Source organism: Rana temporaria (genome assembly GCF_905171775.1).
Source record: "Rana temporaria chromosome 9 unlocalized genomic scaffold, aRanTem1.1 chr9e, whole genome shotgun sequence".
NCBI classification, from domain to species: domain Eukaryota; kingdom Metazoa; phylum Chordata; class Amphibia; order Anura; family Ranidae; genus Rana; species Rana temporaria.
In genome coordinates, this window is record NW_024404481.1 from 454,047 (window position 1) to 473,037 (window position 18,991).

The 18,991-nt window shown below is 55.5% G+C and overlaps 1 protein-coding gene across 1 annotated transcript in view; it reads right to left on the minus strand.

Moving 5' to 3' along the window:
* ATP7A (ATPase copper transporting alpha) overlaps window positions 1-18,317 on the minus strand; it is a gene marked incomplete at its 5' end in the record, with an annotated part of 63,269 nt that extends 44,952 nt beyond the window's left edge. Inside the window, 3 exon segments of the mRNA XM_040334437.1 lie at window positions 3,207-3,380; window positions 14,175-14,897; window positions 17,867-18,317. Of these exon segments, the coding sequence (XP_040190371.1) occupies window positions 3,207-3,380; window positions 14,175-14,897; window positions 17,867-18,317 (1,348 nt within the window).
* Window positions 18,318-18,991: the final 674 nt, after the last annotated feature.

Genomic DNA, 18,991 nt, shown 5'->3' on the forward strand with positions numbered 1-18,991 from the left:
GAGCCCCCCCCCAATATCTGAGGGACCCCCCCGATATCAACTGAGCAGAAGAGATAATCTGCACTGAGACCCCCCCCCGATATCTGAGACCCCCACCCCCCAATATCTGAGACCCCGATATCAGAAGAGATAATCTGTACTGAGACCCCCCCGATATCTGAGGGACCCCAACATCTGAGGGACCCCCAATATCTGAGGGACCCCGATATCAGAAGAGATAATCTGTACTGAGACCCCCCCGATATATGAGACCCCGATATCAGAAGAGATAATCTGTACTGAGACACCCCCAATATACGAGAGACCCCCCAATATCTGAGGGACCCCGATATCAGAAGAGATAATCTGTACTGAGACCCCCCCGATATCTGAGACCCCGATATCAGAAGAGATAATCTGTACTGAGACCCCCCCGATATCTGAGACCCCGATATCAGAAGAGATAATCTGTACTGAGACACCCCCCCCCCCGATATCTGAGACCCCAATATCAGCTGAACAGAAGAGATAATCTGTACCGAGACCCCCCCCCCAATATCTGAGGGACCCCGATATACTAGAGACCCCCCAATATCTGAGGGACCCCCCGATATCAGAAGAGATAATCTGCACTGAGACCCCCCGATATCTGAGACCCCGATATCAGAAGAGATAATCTGTACTGAGACCCCCCGATATCTGAGACCCCAACATCTGAGGGACCCCCAATATCTGAGGGACCCCGATATCAGAAGAGATAATCTGTACTGAGACCCCCCCCCCATATCTGAGACCCCAATATCAGAAGAGATAATCTGTACTGAGACCCCCCGATATACGAGAGACCCCCCAATATCTGAGACCCCGATATCAGAAGAGATAATCTGTACTGAGACCCCCCCCCCCCATATCTGAGACCCCAATATCAGAAGAGATAATCTGTACTGAGACCCCCCGATATACGAGAGACCCCCCAATATCTGAGACCCCGATATCAGAAGAGATAATCTGTACTGAGACCCCCCCCCTCGATATCTGAGGGACCCCAACATCTGAGGGACCCCCAATATCTGAGGGACCCCGATATCATCTGAACACAAGAGATAATCTGTACTGAGATCCCCCCCGATATCTGAGACCCCGATATCAGAAGAGATAATCTGTACTGAGACCCTCCCGATATCTGAGACCCCGATATCATCTGAACAGAAGAGATAATCTGTACTGAGACCCCAATATCTGAGGGACCCTGATATACGAGAAACCCCCCCCGATATCTGAGACCCCGCTATCAGCTGAACAGAAGAGATAATCTGTACCGAGACCCCCCCCAATATCTGAGGGACCCCGATATCAGCTGAACAGAAGAGATAATCTGTACTGAGACCCCCCCCCCCCGATATCTGAGGGACCCCGATATCAGCTGAAAAGAAGAGATAATCTGTACTGAGACCCCCCCCGATATCTGAGGGACCCCGATATCAGCTGAAAAGAAGAGATAATCTGTACTGAGACCCCCCCCCGATATCAGCTGAACAGAAGAGATAATCTGTACTGAGACCCCCCCCCCATATCTGAGGGACCCCGATTTCAGCTGAACAGAAGAGATAACCTGTACTGAGAGCCCCCCGATATCTGAGGGACCCCAATATACGAGAGACCCCGCAATATCTGAGGGACCCCCCCTCCCCCCGATATCAGCTGAACTGAAGAGATAATCTGTACTGAGACCTCCCCGATATCTGAGGGACACTGATATTGAAGAGACCCCGAATTCTGTCCTACACCTGGTTCCTCCTCCATGTATCTTATATCTGCTGAACAGAATATACAACCAATGCTGAAAGAACACCAATTACATTATTATTTATTTCTTATATCTCCTCCCACCTGTCCTCCGTCCTCATTGGTCCCTTCCCTGTATCTCCTCCCACCTGTCCTCTATCCTCATTGGTCCCTTCCCTGTATCTCCTCCCACCTGTCCTTCAACCTCATTGGTCCCTTCCCTGTATCTCCTCCCACCTGTCCTCCATCCTCATTGGTCCCTTCCCTGTATCTCCTCCCAGCTGTCCTCTATCCTCATTGGTCCCTTCCCTGTATCTCCTCCCACCTGTCCTCCATCCTCATTGGTCTCTTCCCTGTATCTCCTCCCGGCTGTCCTCCATCCTCATTGGTCCCTTCCCTGTATCTCCTCCCACCTGTCCTTCAACCTCATTGGTCCCTTCCCTGTATCTCCTCCCACCTGTCCTCCATCCTCATTGGTCCCTTCCCTGTATCTCCTCCCGCCTGTCCTCCATCCTCATTGGTCCCTTTCCCTGTTTCTCCTCCCAGCTGTCCTTCAACCTCATTGGTCCCTTCCCTGCATCTCCTCCCGCCTGTCCTTCAACCTCATTGGTCCCTTCCCTGTATCTCCTCCCGGCTGTGGTCTATCCTCATTGGTCCCTTCCCTGTATCTCCTCCCACCTGTCCTCCATCCTGATTGGTCTCTTCCCTGTATCTCCTCCCGGCTGTCCTCTATCCTCATTGGTCCCTTCCCTGTTTCTCCTCCCGCCTGTCCTCCATCCTCATTGGTCCCTTCCCTGTATCTCCTCCCGCCTGTCCTCCATCCTCATTGGTCCATTCCCTGTATCTCCTCCCGGCTGTCCTCCATCCTTATTGGTCCATTCCCTGTATCTCCTCCCGGCTGTCCTCCATCCTCATTGGTCCCTTTCCTGTATCTCCTCCCGGCTGTCCTCCATCCTCATTGGTCCCTTTCCTATCTCTCCTCCCGGCTGTCCTCCATCCTCATTGGCCCCTTCCCTGAATCTCCTCCCGGAAGTCCTCCATCCTCATTGGTCCCTTCCCTGTATCTCCTCCCAGCTGTCCTTCATCCTCATTGGTCCCTTTCCTACATCTCCTCCCACCTGTCCTCCATCCTCATTGGTCCCTTTCCTACATCTCCTCCCGGAAGTCCTCCATCCTCATTGGTCCCTTCCCTGTATCTCCTCCCGGCTGTCCTCTATCCTCATTGGTCCCTTCCCTGTATCTCCTCCCACCTGTCCTCCATCCTCATTGGTCCCTTTCCTACATCTCCTCCCAGCTCTCCTCCATCCAAATGTAGATGACAAATGGAGAACATAAATGGAAAATCAGAGAAACATTTCTACAGGTCTGATTATCGGGTGTAAGAACAACAATCACAAGGTTTGGGTAGGAAGTGAGAAGAGGAAGTGAGAAGAAGAACGGACCGTCCTCCCTGCGGAGATTGCGCTCGATGTTGGCTACACAGGAAGCGCACGTCATTCCGGAGACCTGGATGAAGCACTTGCTGCTTTCCTGCTTGCTGTGGACCGGCGTCTCTGGAGAAGAACGGAGCTCAGCCTTCTGGGAAGCTTCCAACGAGAGGCCGGGCGCCATTCCCTCTATAAACAAAAGAAGAAAAGTATCCATTCAGATTATTTATTCTCAGAAATTAGAAAACATACAAATGCCACCAATCCTCCAAGTTTCAGGTAATCAACCTGGAGGAGGGTATGAGGGCCAGGACCTTCCATGGGGGCCCATCATACATGGATCGGGGGATGGGACCTTCCATGGGAGCCCATCATACAAAGACGTCCATCTATACCAAAATACACCTGATGGATCGGGGGATGGGACCTTCCATGGGAGCTCATCATACAAAGACGTCCATCTACACCAAAATACACCTGATGGATCGGGGGATGGGACCTTCCATGGGAGCCCATCATACAAATACACCTGATGGATCGGGGGATGGGACCTTCCATAGAAGCTCATCATACAAATACACCTGATGGATCGGGGGATGGGACCTTCCATGGGAGCTCATCATACAAATACACCTGATGGATCGGGGGATGGGACCTTCCATAGGAGCCCATCATACAAATACACCTGATGGATCGGGGGATGGGACCTTCCATGGGAACTCATCATACAAAGACAACGTCCATCTATACCAAAATACACCTGATGGATCGAGGGATGGGACCTTCCATGGGAGCCCATCATACAAAGACGACGTCCATCTATACCAAAATACACCTGATGGATCGGGGGATGGGACCTTCCATGGGAGCTCATCATACAAAGACGACATCCATCTATACCAAAATACACCTGATGGATCGGGGGATGGGACCTTCCATGGGAGCCCATCATACAAAGACGTCCATCTATACCAAAATACACCTGATGGATCGGGGGATGGGACCTTCCATGGGAGCCTATCATACAAAGACGTCCATCTATACCAAAATACACCTGATGGATCGGGGGATGGGACCTTCCATAGAAGCTCATCATACAAATACACCTGATGGATCGGGGGATGGGACCTTCCATGGGAGCTCATCATACAAATACACCTGATGGATCGGGGGATGGGACCTTCCATGGGAGCCTATCATACAAATACACCTGATGGATCGGGGGATGGGACCTTCCATGGGAGCCTATCATACAAATACACCTGATGGATCGGGGGATGGGACCTTCCATGGGAGCCTATCATACAAATACACCTGATGGATCGGGGGATGGGACCTTCCATGGGAGCTCATCATACAAAGACAACGTCCATCTATACCAAAATACACCTGATGGATCGGGGGATGGGACCTTCCATGGGAGCCCATCATACAAAGACAACGTCCATCTATACCAAAATACACCTGATGGATCGGGGGATGGGGCCTTCCATGGGAGCCCATCATACAAAGACGTCCATCCATACCAAAATAAACCTGATGGATCGGGGGATGACAGGATGGGACCGTGTGACCTACAACAGAAGACCCATAGAATGCTACATGGTGTATATGGGAGAGTCCTTGTGAAAGCGGAGTGCCCCTCACAGATCGGGATCAAAAAGCCAAAACTTCTCACTGTGTACAACCTCCAAATGATGTCACATATACAGTATGGCTGTCCAGAGGTCATGTATGAACACGCCGTGCGGCTCCAATCTCAGTATCGCAGTCCGGATCGTAGGGATGAGCTTCAAGTTCGACTCGAACATTGCCTGTTCGGCGAACAATTTGGGGTGTTCGCGGCAAATTCGAAAAGCTGCAGAACACCCTGTAAAAGTCTACGGGAGAAATCTAAAGTGCTAATTTTCAAGGCTAATATGCAAGTTATTGTCCTAAAAAGTGTTTGGGGACCCGGGTCCTGCCCCAGGGGAGTGTTTGGGGACCCGGGTCCTGCCCCAGGGGAGTGTTTGGGGACCCGGGTCCTGCCCCAGGGGAGTGTTTGGGGACCCGGGTCCTGCCCCAGGGGAGTGTTTGGGGACCCGGGTCCTGCCCCAGGGGAGTGTTTGGGGACCCGGGTCCTGCCCCAGGGGGAGTGTTTGGGGAACCAGGGTCCTGCCCCAGGGGAGTGTTTGGGGACCCGGGTCCTGCCCCAGGGGAGTGTTTGGGGACCCGGGTCCTGCCCCAGGGGAGTGTTTGGGGACCCGGGTCCTGCTCCAGGGGGAGTGTTTGGGGAACCGGGTCCTGCCCCGGGGGAGTGTTTGGGGACCCGGGTCCTGCCCCAGGGGGAGTGTTTGGGGACCCGGGTCCTGCCCCAGGGGGAGTGTTTGGGGACCCGGGTCCTGCCCCGGGGGGAGTGTTTGGGGAACCAGGGTCCTGCCCCGGGGGGAGTGTTTGGGGAACCAGGGTCCTGCCCCGGGGGAGTGTTTGGGGACCTGGGTCCTGCCCCAGGGGGAGTGTTTGGGGACCCGGGTCCTGTCCCAGGGGGAGTGTTTGGGGACCCGGGTCCTGTCCCAGGGGGAGTGTTTGGGGACCCGGGTCCTGTCCCAGGGGACATGTATCAATGCAAAAAAAAAAGTTTTAAAAACGGCCGTTTTTTTCGGGAGCAGTGATTTTAATAATGTCCAAAGTGAAACAATAAAAGTGAAATATTCCTTTAAATTTCATACCTGGGGGGTGTCTATAGTATGCCTGTGAAGTAGCGCATGATTCCCGTGCTTAGAACTGTCCCTGCACAAAGTGTCATTTCTAAAAGGACAAAAAGTCATTTAAAATCACTCGCGGCTATAATAAATCGTCGGCTCCCGGCAATACAGAGAAAAGTCATTCATAAAAAATAAAAAAAAATAAAAATGCGTGGAGGTCCCCCCAAATTCAATTACCAGGCCCTTCAGGTCTGGTATGGATTTAAGGGGAGTTCCCCCCCAAAAATCCACACCAGACCCTTTATCCGAGCACGCAACCTGGCAGGCCACAGGAAAAGAGGGGGGGGGGACGAGAGAGCGCCCCTCCCCCTGAACCATACCAGGCCACAAAGGGTCTGGTGTGGATATTTGGGGGAACTCCACGCCATGTTTTTTTTACATTTTGGGTGGAGTTCCCCTTAATATCCATATCAGTCCTGAAGGACCTGGTAATTAAATTTGGGGGGACCAACACGCATTTTTTTTTATGAATGACTTTTCTCTGTATTGCCGGGAGCCGACAATTCATTGTAGCCGCGAGTGATTTTTAATGACTTTTTTCCCTTCAGAAACAACATTTTGTGCAGGGACAGTTCTAAACACGGGAACCATGCGCTACTTTACAGGCATACTATAGACACCCCCCAGGTATAAAAATTTAATGGAATATTTCACTTTTGTTGTTTCACTTTAAGCATTATTAAAATCACTGCTCCCGAAAAAAACAGCTTTTTTTAAAAGTTTTTTTTGCATTGATACATGTCCCCTGGGGCAAGACCCGGGTCCCCAAACACACCCCCTGGGGCAGGACCCGGGTCCCCAAACACTCCCCCTGGGGCAGGACCCGGGCCCCCAAACACACCCCCTGGGGCAGGACCCAGGTCTCCAAACACTCCCCCTGGGACAGGACTCGGGTCCCCAAACACTCCCCCTGGGGCAGGACGCGGGTCCCCAAACACTCCCCTGGGGGCAGGACCCGGGTCTCCAAACACTCCCCCTGGGGGCAGGACCCGGTTCTCCAAACACTCCCCCTGGGACAGGACTCGGGTCCCCAAACACTCTCCCTGGGGGCAGGACCCGGGTCTCCAAACACTCTCCCTGGGGGCAGGACCCGGGTCTCCAAACACTCCCCCTGGGACAGGACTCGGGTCCCCAAACACTCCCCCTGGGACAGGACTCGGGTCCCCAAACACTACCCCTGGGGCAGGACCCGGGTCCCCAAACACTCCCCCTGGGGCAGGACGCAGGTCCCCAAACACTATGACAATAACTTGCATATTAGCCTTTAAAATTAGACCTTAATGCCGCGTACGCACGGTCATTTTTTGTGATGAAATAAAACAACGTTTTTCTAACTTCATCATAAAAAACGACGTTGCCCACACACCATCGTTTTCTGAAAATGCTCTAGCAAAGCGCGGTTACGTACAACGCGTACGACGGCACTCTGTTCCATTCAAGCTCCCGTCTCATAACTTGCTTCTGAGCATGCGCGGGTTTAAAACGTTGTTTTTGCCCACACACCATCATTTTTTATGACACAAAAAAACGACATTTTGAAAAATGACATAAAAAAAATTCGAACACGCTTCAATTTTTTAAGACAAAAAACGATGTGAAGCCCACACACCATCATTTTACATGGCGTTTTTAAAAACGTAGTTTTATTTCATCCCAAAAAACGACCGTGTGTACGCGGCATTAGATTTCAAACGTTCGAGTCCCATAGACTTTAACGGGGTTCTAAAATTCACACGAACGTTTGGTCCGTTCGCAGGTTCTGGTTGGCTCATCCCTGCCGGGCGCAGTACGCGGAATATTTGGCGTGTGATTATCCGCTGATCGCAGACGTTATATAATAATAGCTTGTGCTGAGGGATGGAATTATTGGAGTTCATGTTCCTCGTATTGCCACATCACTTCTCACCACAAACAGGAAAGGGGTGGATCCCGTGATCTGCATAGGGAACAACGCTCTATTTACCGGGAACAACGCGCGTCTCGTGTTTACACAGAATTTAACCCGTTCCTCACCAAACATACATCATCTATACAAGACTTGTCCCGCGATTCTCAACCCAACAGAGAAGCAATTTTCATTTCTCGTGGGAAGAAATTACTTCATATATATGAAGGAGAGCTCACTACTCAACAATGACACCCCCCATACAGACCGGGGTCCTCCATACACCCCCATACAGACCGGGGTCCTCCATGCACCCCCATATATGAGCCCTACAGACCGGGGTCCTCCATACACCCCCATACAGACCGGGGTCCTCCATGCACCCCCATATATGAGCCCTACAGACCGGGGTCCTCCATACACCACAATGCATGAGCTCTACAGACCGGGGTCCTCCATACACCCCCATGTATGAGCTCTACAGACCGGGGTCCTCCATACACCCCCATGTATGAGCCCTACAGACCGGGGTCCTCCATACACCCCCATGTATGAGCTCTACAGACCGGGGTCCTCCATACACCCCCATGTATGAGCTTTACAGACCGGGGTCCTCCATACACCCCCATGTATGAGCTCTACAGACCGGGGTCCTCCATACACCCCCATGTATGAGCTCTACAGACCGGGGTCCTCCATACACCCCCATGTATGAGCTCTACAGACCGGGGTCCTCCATACACCCCCATGTATGAGCTCTACAGACCGGGGTCCTCCATACACCCCCATGTATGAGCTCTACAGACCGGGGTCCTCCATACACCCCCATGTATGAGCTCTACAGACCGGGGTCCTCCACACACCCCCATGTATGATCTCTACAGACCGGGGTCCTCCACACACCCCCATGTATGAGCTCTACAGACCGGGGTCCTCCACACACCCCCATGTATGAGCTCTACAGACCGGGGTCCTCCATACACCCCCATGTATGAGCTCTACAGACCGGGGTCCTCCATACACCCCCATGTATGAGCTCTACAGACCGGGGTCCTCCATACACCCCCATGTATGAGCTCTACAGACCGGGGTCCTCCATACACCCCCATGTATGAGCTCTACAGACCGGGGTCCTCCATACACCCCCATGTATGAGCTCTACAGACCGGGGTCCTTCATACACTCCCATGTATGAGCCCCGCAGACCAGGGTCCTCCATACACCCCCATGTATGAGCTCTACAGACCGGGGTCCTCCATACACCCCCATGTATGAGCCCCGCAGACCGGGGTCCTCCATACACCCCCATGTATGAGCCCCGCAGACCGGGGTCCTCCACACACCCCCATGTATGAGCCCTACAGACTGGGGTCCTCCATACACCCCCATGTATGAGCTCTACAGACCTCCATACACCCCCATGTATGAGCCCCGCAGACCTGGGTCCTCCATAGACCCCCATGTATGAGCTCTACAGACCGGGGTCCTCCATACACCCCCATGTATGAGCTCTACAGACCGGGGTCCTCCATACACCCCCATGTATGAGCTCTACAGACCGGGGTCCTCCATACACCCCCATGTATGATCTCTACAGACCGGGGTCCTCCACACACCCCCATGTATGAGCTCTACAGACCGGGGTCCTCCACACACCCCCATGTATGAGCTCTACAGACCGGGGTCCTCCATACACCCCCATGTATGAGCTCTACAGACCGGGGTCCTCCATACACCCCCATGTATGAGCTCTACAGACCGGGGTCCTCCATACACCCCCATGTATGAGCTCTACAGACCGGGGTCCTCCATACACCCCCATGTATGAGCTCTACAGACCGGGTCCTTCATACACTCCCATGTATGAGCCCCGCAGACCAGGGTCCTCCATACACCCCCATGTATGAGCTCTACAGACCGGGGTCCTCCATACACCCCCATGTATGAGCCCCGCAGACCGGGGTCCTCCATACACCCCCATGTATGTGCCCCGCAGACCGGGGTCCTCCATACACCCCCATGTATGAGCCCTACAGACCGGGGTCCTCCATACACCCCCATGTATGAGCCCCGCAGACCGGGGTCCTCCATACACCCCCATGTATGAGCTCTACAGACCGGGGTCCTCCATACACCCCCATGTATGAGCCCTGCAGACCGGGGTCCTCCATACACCCCCATGTATGAGCCCTACAGACCGGGGTCCTCCACACACCCCCATGTATGAGCCCTACAGACCGGGGTCCTCCACACACCCCCATGTATGAGCCCTACAGACTGGGGTCCTCCATACACCCCCATGTATGAGCTCTACAGACCTCCATACACCCCCATGTATGAGCCCCGCAGACCTGGGTCCTCCATAGACCCCCATGTATGAGCTCTACAGACCGGGGTCCTCCATACACCCCCATGCATGAGCCCTGCAGACCGGGGTCCTCCATACACCCCCATGCATGAGCCCTGCAGACCTCCATACACAACCTTCCCCTGAACCCATCCCAAGCTTATATTGCTCCTTCATTGTGACGAAACCAAGAAGTGCCAACCCAACATGGACCCGACCTCAAAATGAAGCCCGCTGTCAGCTGACATCACAGAGTCGGTCCAGGCTGGGAAAAGATTGCGACCATATGGACAGGATCCACCCACATGCCTGGACCGGCACCCGGCTTATCCACTGAGAGCCTGAGCCAGCCCCTCCCGCCGCCATCACAGTGATGGTGTGATGTAGAAAGTTGGGGTGAAGGCTGGGAGGGGGTATCATTGATGGGGTGAAGGTCGGGAGGGGGTGTCATTGATGGAGTGATGTAGATTGGGGTAAAGGTCAGGGGGGGGGGGGGGGTCATTGATGGTGTGAAGGACGGGAGGGGGTGTCATTGATGGGGTGATGTAGAAGGTTGGGGTAAAGGTCGGGGGGGGGGGGGCATTAACGGTGTGAAGGATGGGAGGGGGTGTCATTGATGGTGTGAAGGTTGGTCGGGGGGGGGGGGGAGGGGGTGTCATGTAGATTGGGGTGAGGATCGGGGGGGGGGTGTCATTGATGGTGTGATGTAGAAGGTTGGGGTGAAGATCGGGAGGGGGTGTCATTGATGGGGTGATGTAGGTTGGGGGGGGGGGGGTGTCATTGATGGGGTGAAGGTTGGGGGGGGGGGTGTCATTGATGGGGTGATGTAGGTTGGGGTGAAGGTTGGGGGGGGGGGGGTGTCATTGATGGAGTGATGTAGATTGGGGTAAAGGTCAGGGGGGGGGGGGGGTCATTGATGGTGTGAAGGACGGGAGGGGGTGTCATTGATGGGGTGATGTAGAAGGTTGGGGTAAAGGTCGGGGGGGGGGGTCATTAACGGTGTGAAGGATGGGAGGGGGTGTCATTGATGGTGTGAAGGTTGGTCGGGGGGGGGGGGGGGGGGTGTCATGTAGATTGGGGTGAGGATCGGGGGGGGGTGTCATTGATGGTGTGATGTAGAAGGTTGGGGTGAAGATCGGGAGGGGGTGTCATTGATGGGGTGATGTAGGTTGGGGGGGGGGGGTGTCATTGATGGGGTGAAGGTTGGGGGGGGGGGGGGGTCATTGATGGGGTGATGTAGGTTGGGGTGAAGGTTGGGGGGGGGGGGGGTGTCATTGATGGGGTGATGTAGGTTGGGGTGAAGGACGAGGGGGGGGGGGGGTTGGGGTTGTGACGGTATTGGTATGATATCCCCTTCAAAAGATTCCCTTCTTCCATAAGAGGAATATTCCTGAGATCGCCCATTAAGCCACACATGAGTCAGAGCTTACTGCTGGAACAACACACTTTAATGGTTTCTTCTCAGCTTTATATACAGTACCTTAAAGCAACCATGAGATCTCCACCCCCCTAATCACACACTAAGGCTAATTACTACAACATTCTAGACAGGTCGGCACCGGCCTATAATTATCATGTCTAATCACTGCACATTCCTTAATTAATGGCATCAAACAAACCACCTTCACACACTGAGTTTCCTAGGCAGACGTTTCGTCTCCGCATGCCGCTTGACACCTATTCACACCTCTGAGCATCAACAGGTTTTAGACAGTGTTATCACACAATTAAAGGCCTTTCAAAAGCTAGCCTTATTTAACATATTAACAGAGAGATGAGTCACACATGAAATCACCTTCTAACACAGCATTAACCAAGCAGGGAGAATTTAAACTGAAGCATCCTTCACAGGGGTGTCATTGATGGTGCGATGTAGAAGGTTGGGGTGAAGATCGGAGGGGGTGTCACTGATGGTGTGATGTAGAAGGTTGGGTTGAAGATCGGGAGGGGGGTGTCATTGATGGGGTGAAGGTCGGGAGGGGGTGTCATTGATTGTGTAATGTAGAAGGTTGGGGTGAAGATCGGGAGGGGGGTGTCACTGATGGTGTGATGTAGATTGGGGGAGGTTTGGGGTGTCATTGATGGTGTGATGTAGAAGGTTGGGGTGAAGGTTGGGGGGGAGGGGGTGTCACTGATTGTGTGATGTAGAAGGTTGGGGTGAAGATCGGGAGGGGGGTGTCACTGATGGTGTGATGTAGGTTGGGGGAGGTTTGGGGTGTCATTGATGGTGTGATGTAGAAGGTTGGGGTGAAGGTTGGGGGGGAGGGGGTGTCACTGATGGTGTGATGTAGAAGGTTGGGGTGAAGATCGGGGGGGTTGTCACTGATGGTGTGAAGATCGGGGGGGGGGGGGGGTATCGGTGGTGTCTCCTGGAACGGACCTGTCTGCATACATAGGGATGGTGTCACTTACCCCCTAGAGAGGCATCAAAGCCCATGTCCTCAATGGCGGCTCGGACGGCCTCCTGGCTGGTAGCGTTGGGGTGAAGATCGGGAGGGGGTGTCACTGATGGTGTGATGTAGGTTGGGGTGAAGGTTGGGGGGGGTGTCTCCTGGAACGGACCTGTCTGGATACACAGGGATGGTGTCACTTACCCCCTAGAGAGGCATCAAAGCCCATGTCCTCGATGGCGGCTCGGACAGCCTCCTAGGTGGTAATGTTGGGGTGGAGATCGGGAGGGGGTGTCACTGATAGTGTGATGTAGGTTGGGGGGGGGGTGAAAATGGGGGGGGGGGGGTGGTGTCTCCTGGAACGGACCTGTCTGGATACACAGGGATGGTGTCACTTACCCCCTAGGGAGGCATCAAAGCCCATGTCCTCGATGGCGGCTCAGACGGCCTCCTGGCTGGTAATGTTGGGGTGGAGATCGGGAGGGGGTGTCACTGATTGTGTGATGTAGGTTGGGGTGAAGGTTGGGGGGGGGGGGTGAAGATGGGGGGGGGGGGTGTCTCCTGGAACGGGCCTGTCTGGATACACAGGGATGGTGTCACTTACCCCCTAGGGAGGCATCAAAGCCCATGTCCTCGATGGCGGCTCAGACGGCCTCCTGGCTGGTAATGTTGGGGTGGAGATCGGGAGGGGGTGTCACTGATGGTGTGATGTAGGTTGGGGTGAAGGTTGGGGGGGGGGGTGAAGATGGGGGGGGGGGGGGTGTCTCCTGGAACGGGCCTGTCTGGATACATAGGGATGGTGTCACTTACCCCCTAGAGAGGCATCAAAGCCCATGTCCTCGATGGCGGCTCGGACGGCCTCCTGGCTGGTAACGTTGGGGTGAATATCGGGAGGGGGTGTCACTGATGGTGTGATGTAGGTTGGGGTGAAGGTTGGGGGGGGGGGTTAAGATGGGGGGGGTGGTGTCTCCTGGAACGGACCTGTCTGGATACACAGGGATGGTGTCACTTACCCCCCTAGGGAGGCATCAAAGCCCATGTCCTCGATGGCGGCTCAGACGGCCTCCTGGCTGGTAATGTTGGGGTGGAGATCGGGAGGGGGTGTCACTGATGGTGTGATGTAGGTTGGGGTGAAGGTTGGGGGGGGGGGGTGAAGATGGGGGGGGGGGTGTCTCCTGGAACGGGCCTGTCTGGATACATAGGGATGGTGTCACTTACCCCCTAGAGAGGCATCAAAGCCCATGTCCTCGATGGCGGCTCGGACGGCCTCCTGGCTGGTAACGTTGGGGTGAATATCGGGAGGGGGTGTCACTGATGGTGTGATGTAGGTTGGGGTGAAGGTTGGGGGGGGGGGGTTAAGATGGGGGGGGTGGTGTCTCCTGGAACGGACCTGTCTGGATACACAGGGATGGTGTCACTTACCCCCCTAGGGAGGCATCAAAGCCCATGTCCTCGATGGCGGCTCGGACAGCCTCCTGGCTGGTAATGTTGGGGTGGAGATCGGGAGGGGGTGTCACTGATAGTGTGATGTAGATTGGGGGGGGGGGTGAAAATGGGGGGGGGGGTGGTGTCTCCTGGAACGGACCTGTCTGGATACACAGGGATGGTGTCACTTACCCCCTAGGGAGGCATCAAAGCCCATGTCCTCGATGGCGGCTCGGACGGCCTCCTGGCTGGTCACGTTGGGGTCATACTCCACGGTCCCGGTAGCGCCTCCTAGTGATACCCGGATGGATCTCACTCCAGGTTTCTGGGAGATGAGACCTTCAATGGACTGGACACAAGAATTGCAGGTCATGCCTTGAATGTTAATGAGGGTGACGTTGGACGGACTTTCCTGATTGGTCTTCTTGGAAGAGGCGGGTCCGGGTTGTGTCCGGGTGTCGGGTGGTTGGATAGATTCTGGGCCATTACAAAGGCTCACTTTGAACGTCCGGGGAGACAAAGCTTCTATAGCTTGGCACAGGGCACCCGGATCGGTGAGATTTGGATTGTAATGGATGACGGCCGTCTTTTCCTCCAATGACGCCTCCACGCCGGACACCCCGGGATGGGCGGCCATGTTGCTTTCAATGTTTAGAACACATGATTTGCAGTGCATGCCGTCTACTTGGAAGACGGCTCTGGTAAGGTCAGTATGAAGCTTTGGCAGTGACACGTCCCCGTTACCATTCATCTGGACATGTGTCAATCGGCTGACGTCGATCGTTCCCAGCTTGGAGGGCGGCTTGCTCTTAATTGTTGCAGGAAAACCGGCTTTTTCGATCTGGCTGCGGATCTCTGCGGGGGAGACGAGGTCCGGCTGGTAGATGATGAGGGCCTCCTTGTTATCCAGAGAGACTAGAGATAAAGAGGAAGATCGATCGATCGTATCCATTGCACACACAGAGAAAGAGAAAGAGAAAGAGAAAGAGAAAGAGAGAGAGAGAGAGAGAGAGAGAGAGAGAGAGAGGATAAGCAGGGAGAGAAATGGAGGGAGGAAGGGAGAGGATCAGCAGGGGGAGGGGAGAGGGATGGAGGGAAGAGGATAAGCAGGGAGGGGGAGGGAAGGAGGAGGGGAGAGGAATGTAGGGGGAGGGGAGAGGGAGGGAAGGAGGAGGGGAGAGGATCAGCAGAGAGATGGATGGAGGGAGGAGAGGACAAGCAGGGAAAGGGAGGGAAGGAGGAGGGGAGAGGGAGGGAGGGAAGGAGGAGGGGAGAGGGAGGGAGGGAAGGAGGAGGGGAGAGGGAGGGAAGGAAGGAGGAGGGGAGATTATCAGCAGGGAGATGGATGGAGGGAGGGAAGGAGGAGGGGAGAGGGAGGGAAGGAAGGAGGAGGGAAGAGGATCAGCAGGGAGATGGATAGAGGGAGGATGGGAGAGGATCAGCAGGGAGAGGATCAGCAGGAAGAGGGATGGAGGGAGGAGGGAAGAGGATAAGCAGGGAGAGGGATGGAGGGAGGATAAACAGGGAGAGGGATGGAGGGGGAGGCGAGGGGAGAGGGATTGAGAGAAGACCAGCAGGGAGAGGGGAGGGAGTGGGAGGAAAGAGGAAGGATCAGCAGGGAGAGGGATGGAGGGAGGAGGGAAGAGGATAAGCAGAGGGAGGGAATGAGGAGGGAAGAGGATCAGCAGGGAGATGGATGGATGGAGGAGGGGAGAGTATCAGCAGGGAGAGGGATGGAGGGAGGATAAACAGGGAGAGGGATGGAGGGGGAGGCGAGGGGAGAGGGATTGAGAGAAGACCAGAAGGGAGAGGGGAGGGAGTGGGAGGAAAGAGGAAGGATCAGCAGGGAGAGGGATAGGCAGGAGGAGGGGAGAGGATCAGCAGGGAGAGGATCAGCAGGGAGAGGGAGGAGGCGAGGGGATAAGCAGGGAGAGGGAGGAATAGGGGAGAGGGATGGAGAGGAGAGGACCAGCAGGGAGAGGGATGGAGGGAGGAGGGGAGAGGATAAGCAGGGAGAGGGATGGAGGGGGAGGCGAGGGGAGAGGGATTGAGAGAAGACCAGCAGGGGAGAGGGATGGAGAGGAGAGGACCAGCAGGGAGAGGGAGGGGGAGGGGACAGAATGGAGTCCTGTAGTCCGGCAGGAAGGGCAGATAAAAGCGTCTATAAGCGGAACTCAGGAATTTATATAAAAATGGCGCTTGCAGGGACACCCAGCTGCACCGGTGTTAGTCCCCCCCCACCCGTGGGGTTGCGGCGCTCAGCTGTGAGGTGCAAGTCTGAGCTCCGCCTCCTATGGGGGTGTCGCTCACCTTTGATGCGTTGGACTCCATTGAGCTTCCCGATTTTGCCCTCTATGGTACTTGTACAGGAATGGCAGGTCATGCCCTCCACCCTCATCTTCACCAGGAGGTCCCCGCTCAAGGAGGGGAGAGGGAAGGAAGGAAGGAGGAGGGGAGAGGATCAGCAGGGAGAGGGGTGGAGGGAGGAGGGGAGAGTATCAGCAGGGAGAGGGGTGGAGGGAGGAGGGGAGAGTATCAGCAGGGAGAGGGGTGGAGGGAGGAGGGGAGAGTATCAGCAGGGAGAGGGATGGAGGGGGAGGGGAGAGGATCAGCAGGGAGAGGGATGGAGGGGGAAGCGAGGGGAGAGGGATTGAGAGAAGACCAGCAGGGAGAGGGATGGAGGGAGGAGGGGAGAGTATCAGCAGGGAGAGGGGTGGAGGGAGGAGGGGAGAGTATCAGCAGGGAGAGGGATGGAGGGAGGAGGGGAGAGTATCAGCAGGGAGAGGGATGGAGGGAGGAGGGGAGAGTATCAGCAGGGAGAGGGATGGAGGGAGGAGGGGAGAGTATCAGCAGGGAGAGGGATGGAGGGAGGAGGGGAGAGTATCAGCAGGGAGAGGGATGGAGGGGGAAGCGAGGGGAGAGGGATTGAGAGAAGACCAGCAGGGAGAGGGATGGAGGGAGGAGGGGAGAGGATAAGCGGGGAGAGGGATGGAGGGGGAGGCGAGGGGAGAGGGATTGAGAGAAGACCAGCAGGGAGAGGGATAGGCAGGAGGAGGGGAGAGGATCAGCAGGGAGAGGGAGGAGGCGAGGGGATAAGCAGGGAGGGAAGGAAGAGGGGAGAGGGATGGAGAGGAGAGGACCAGCAGGGAGAGCGATGGAAGGAGGAGGGGAGAGTATCAGCAGGGAGATGGATGGAGGGAGGGAAGGAGGAGGGGAGAGGCAGGGAAGGAGGAGGGGAGAGGAATGTAGGGGGAGGGGAGAGGGAGGGAAGGAGGAGGGAGAGGATCAGCAGGGAGATGGATGGAGGGAGGATGGGAGAGGACAAGCAGGGAGAGGATCAGCAGGAAGGGGGATGGAGAGGGAGGGGAGAGGATCAGCAGGGAGAGGGATGGAGGGAAGAGGGGGGAGGATCAGCAGAGAGAGGGATGGAGGGAAGAGGGGAGAGTATCAGCAGGGAGAGGGATGGAGGGAGGAGGGGAGAGTATCAGCAGGGAGAGGGATGGAGGGAGGAGGGGAGAGTATCAGCAGGGAGAGGGATGGAGGGAGGATAAACAGGGAGAGGGATGGAGGGGGAGGCGAGGGGAGAGGTATTGAGAGAAGACCCGCAGGGAGAGGGGAGGGAAGAGGAGGGATCAGCAGGGAGAGGGATAGGCAGGAGGAGGGGAGAGGATCAGCAGGGAGAGGGAGGAGGCGAGGGGATAAGCAGGGAGGGAAGGAAGAGGGGAGAGGGATGGAGAGGAGAGGACCAGCAGGGAGAGGGATGGAGGAGGGGAGAGGATAAGCAGGGAGAGGGATGGAGTGTTAGTCCGCCCCACCCGTGGGGTTGCGGCGCTCAGCTGTGAGGTGTAAGTCTGAGCTCCGCCTCCTATGGGGGTGTCGCTCACCTTTGATTCGTTGGACTCCATTGAGCTTCCCGATTTTGCCCTCTATGGTACTTGTACAGGAATGGCAGGTCATGCCCTCCACCCTCATCTTCACCAGGAGGTCCCCGCTCTGTGCGGGGGGATTGCCCTTCGTAGGGATCAGTCCCGGGAATCTCCGAATCATGACGTCCGGACTGACAAGTGAAGGTATAAACGTCACACTTAGCCCCGCCCCCTCCTCGGAGGGTCTCACCTCCAGGACCCCCGGCAGTGACAGCAGCTCAGTGCAGGTCGGCTCTGCGGCTTGATCCTGTGAGAGGTGAAACACGAGACTGTCTGTGGTCACAGCTTGTGGATGCAAATCAACCGGAGCCGAGAGAAATCCCATCTCCTCAATGGCTTCCTGGAGCGTTCCCGGCATCTGGAGGGCGGGGTCATAAATCACGGCAGCGTCTCCGCCTTCCAGAGACACCTGAAAGGTAAGAAGAGAAGAATCATTGCAGCCAAACCAAACAGCAGCCACCCGCTGAAGAGTGATCCCGGCTTCACCTGCCAAGATCTTCCGTTACATTAGAGGAGAAGTAAACATTCCGTGCGCAACGCGTGACGCAACCTGACACCGCAATGCAACACGATCCTCCGACTAACCATCCCGATCCTCCGACTAACCATTCCGATCCCCGATCCTTCTACTTACCATCCCAATCCCCTGACTAACCATCCAGATCCTCCGATCCTTCTACATACCACCCCGATCCTCCGACTAACCATCCCGATCCTCCGACTAACCATCCCGATCCTCCAACTAACCATCCCGATCCTCCAACTAACCATCCCGATCCTCCGACTAACCATCCCGATCCTCCGACTAACCATCCCGATCCTCCGACTAACCATCCCGATCCCCCGATCCTTCTACATACCATCCCGATCCTCCGACTAACCATCCCGATCCCCCGATCCTTCTACATACCATCCCGATCCTCCGACTAACCATCCCGATCCTCCGACTAACCATCCCGATCCTCCGACTAACCATCCGATCCTCCGACTAACCATCCCGATCCTCCGACTAACCATCCCGATCCCCCGATCCTTCTACATACCATCCCGATCCTCCGACTAACCATCCCGATCCTCCGACTA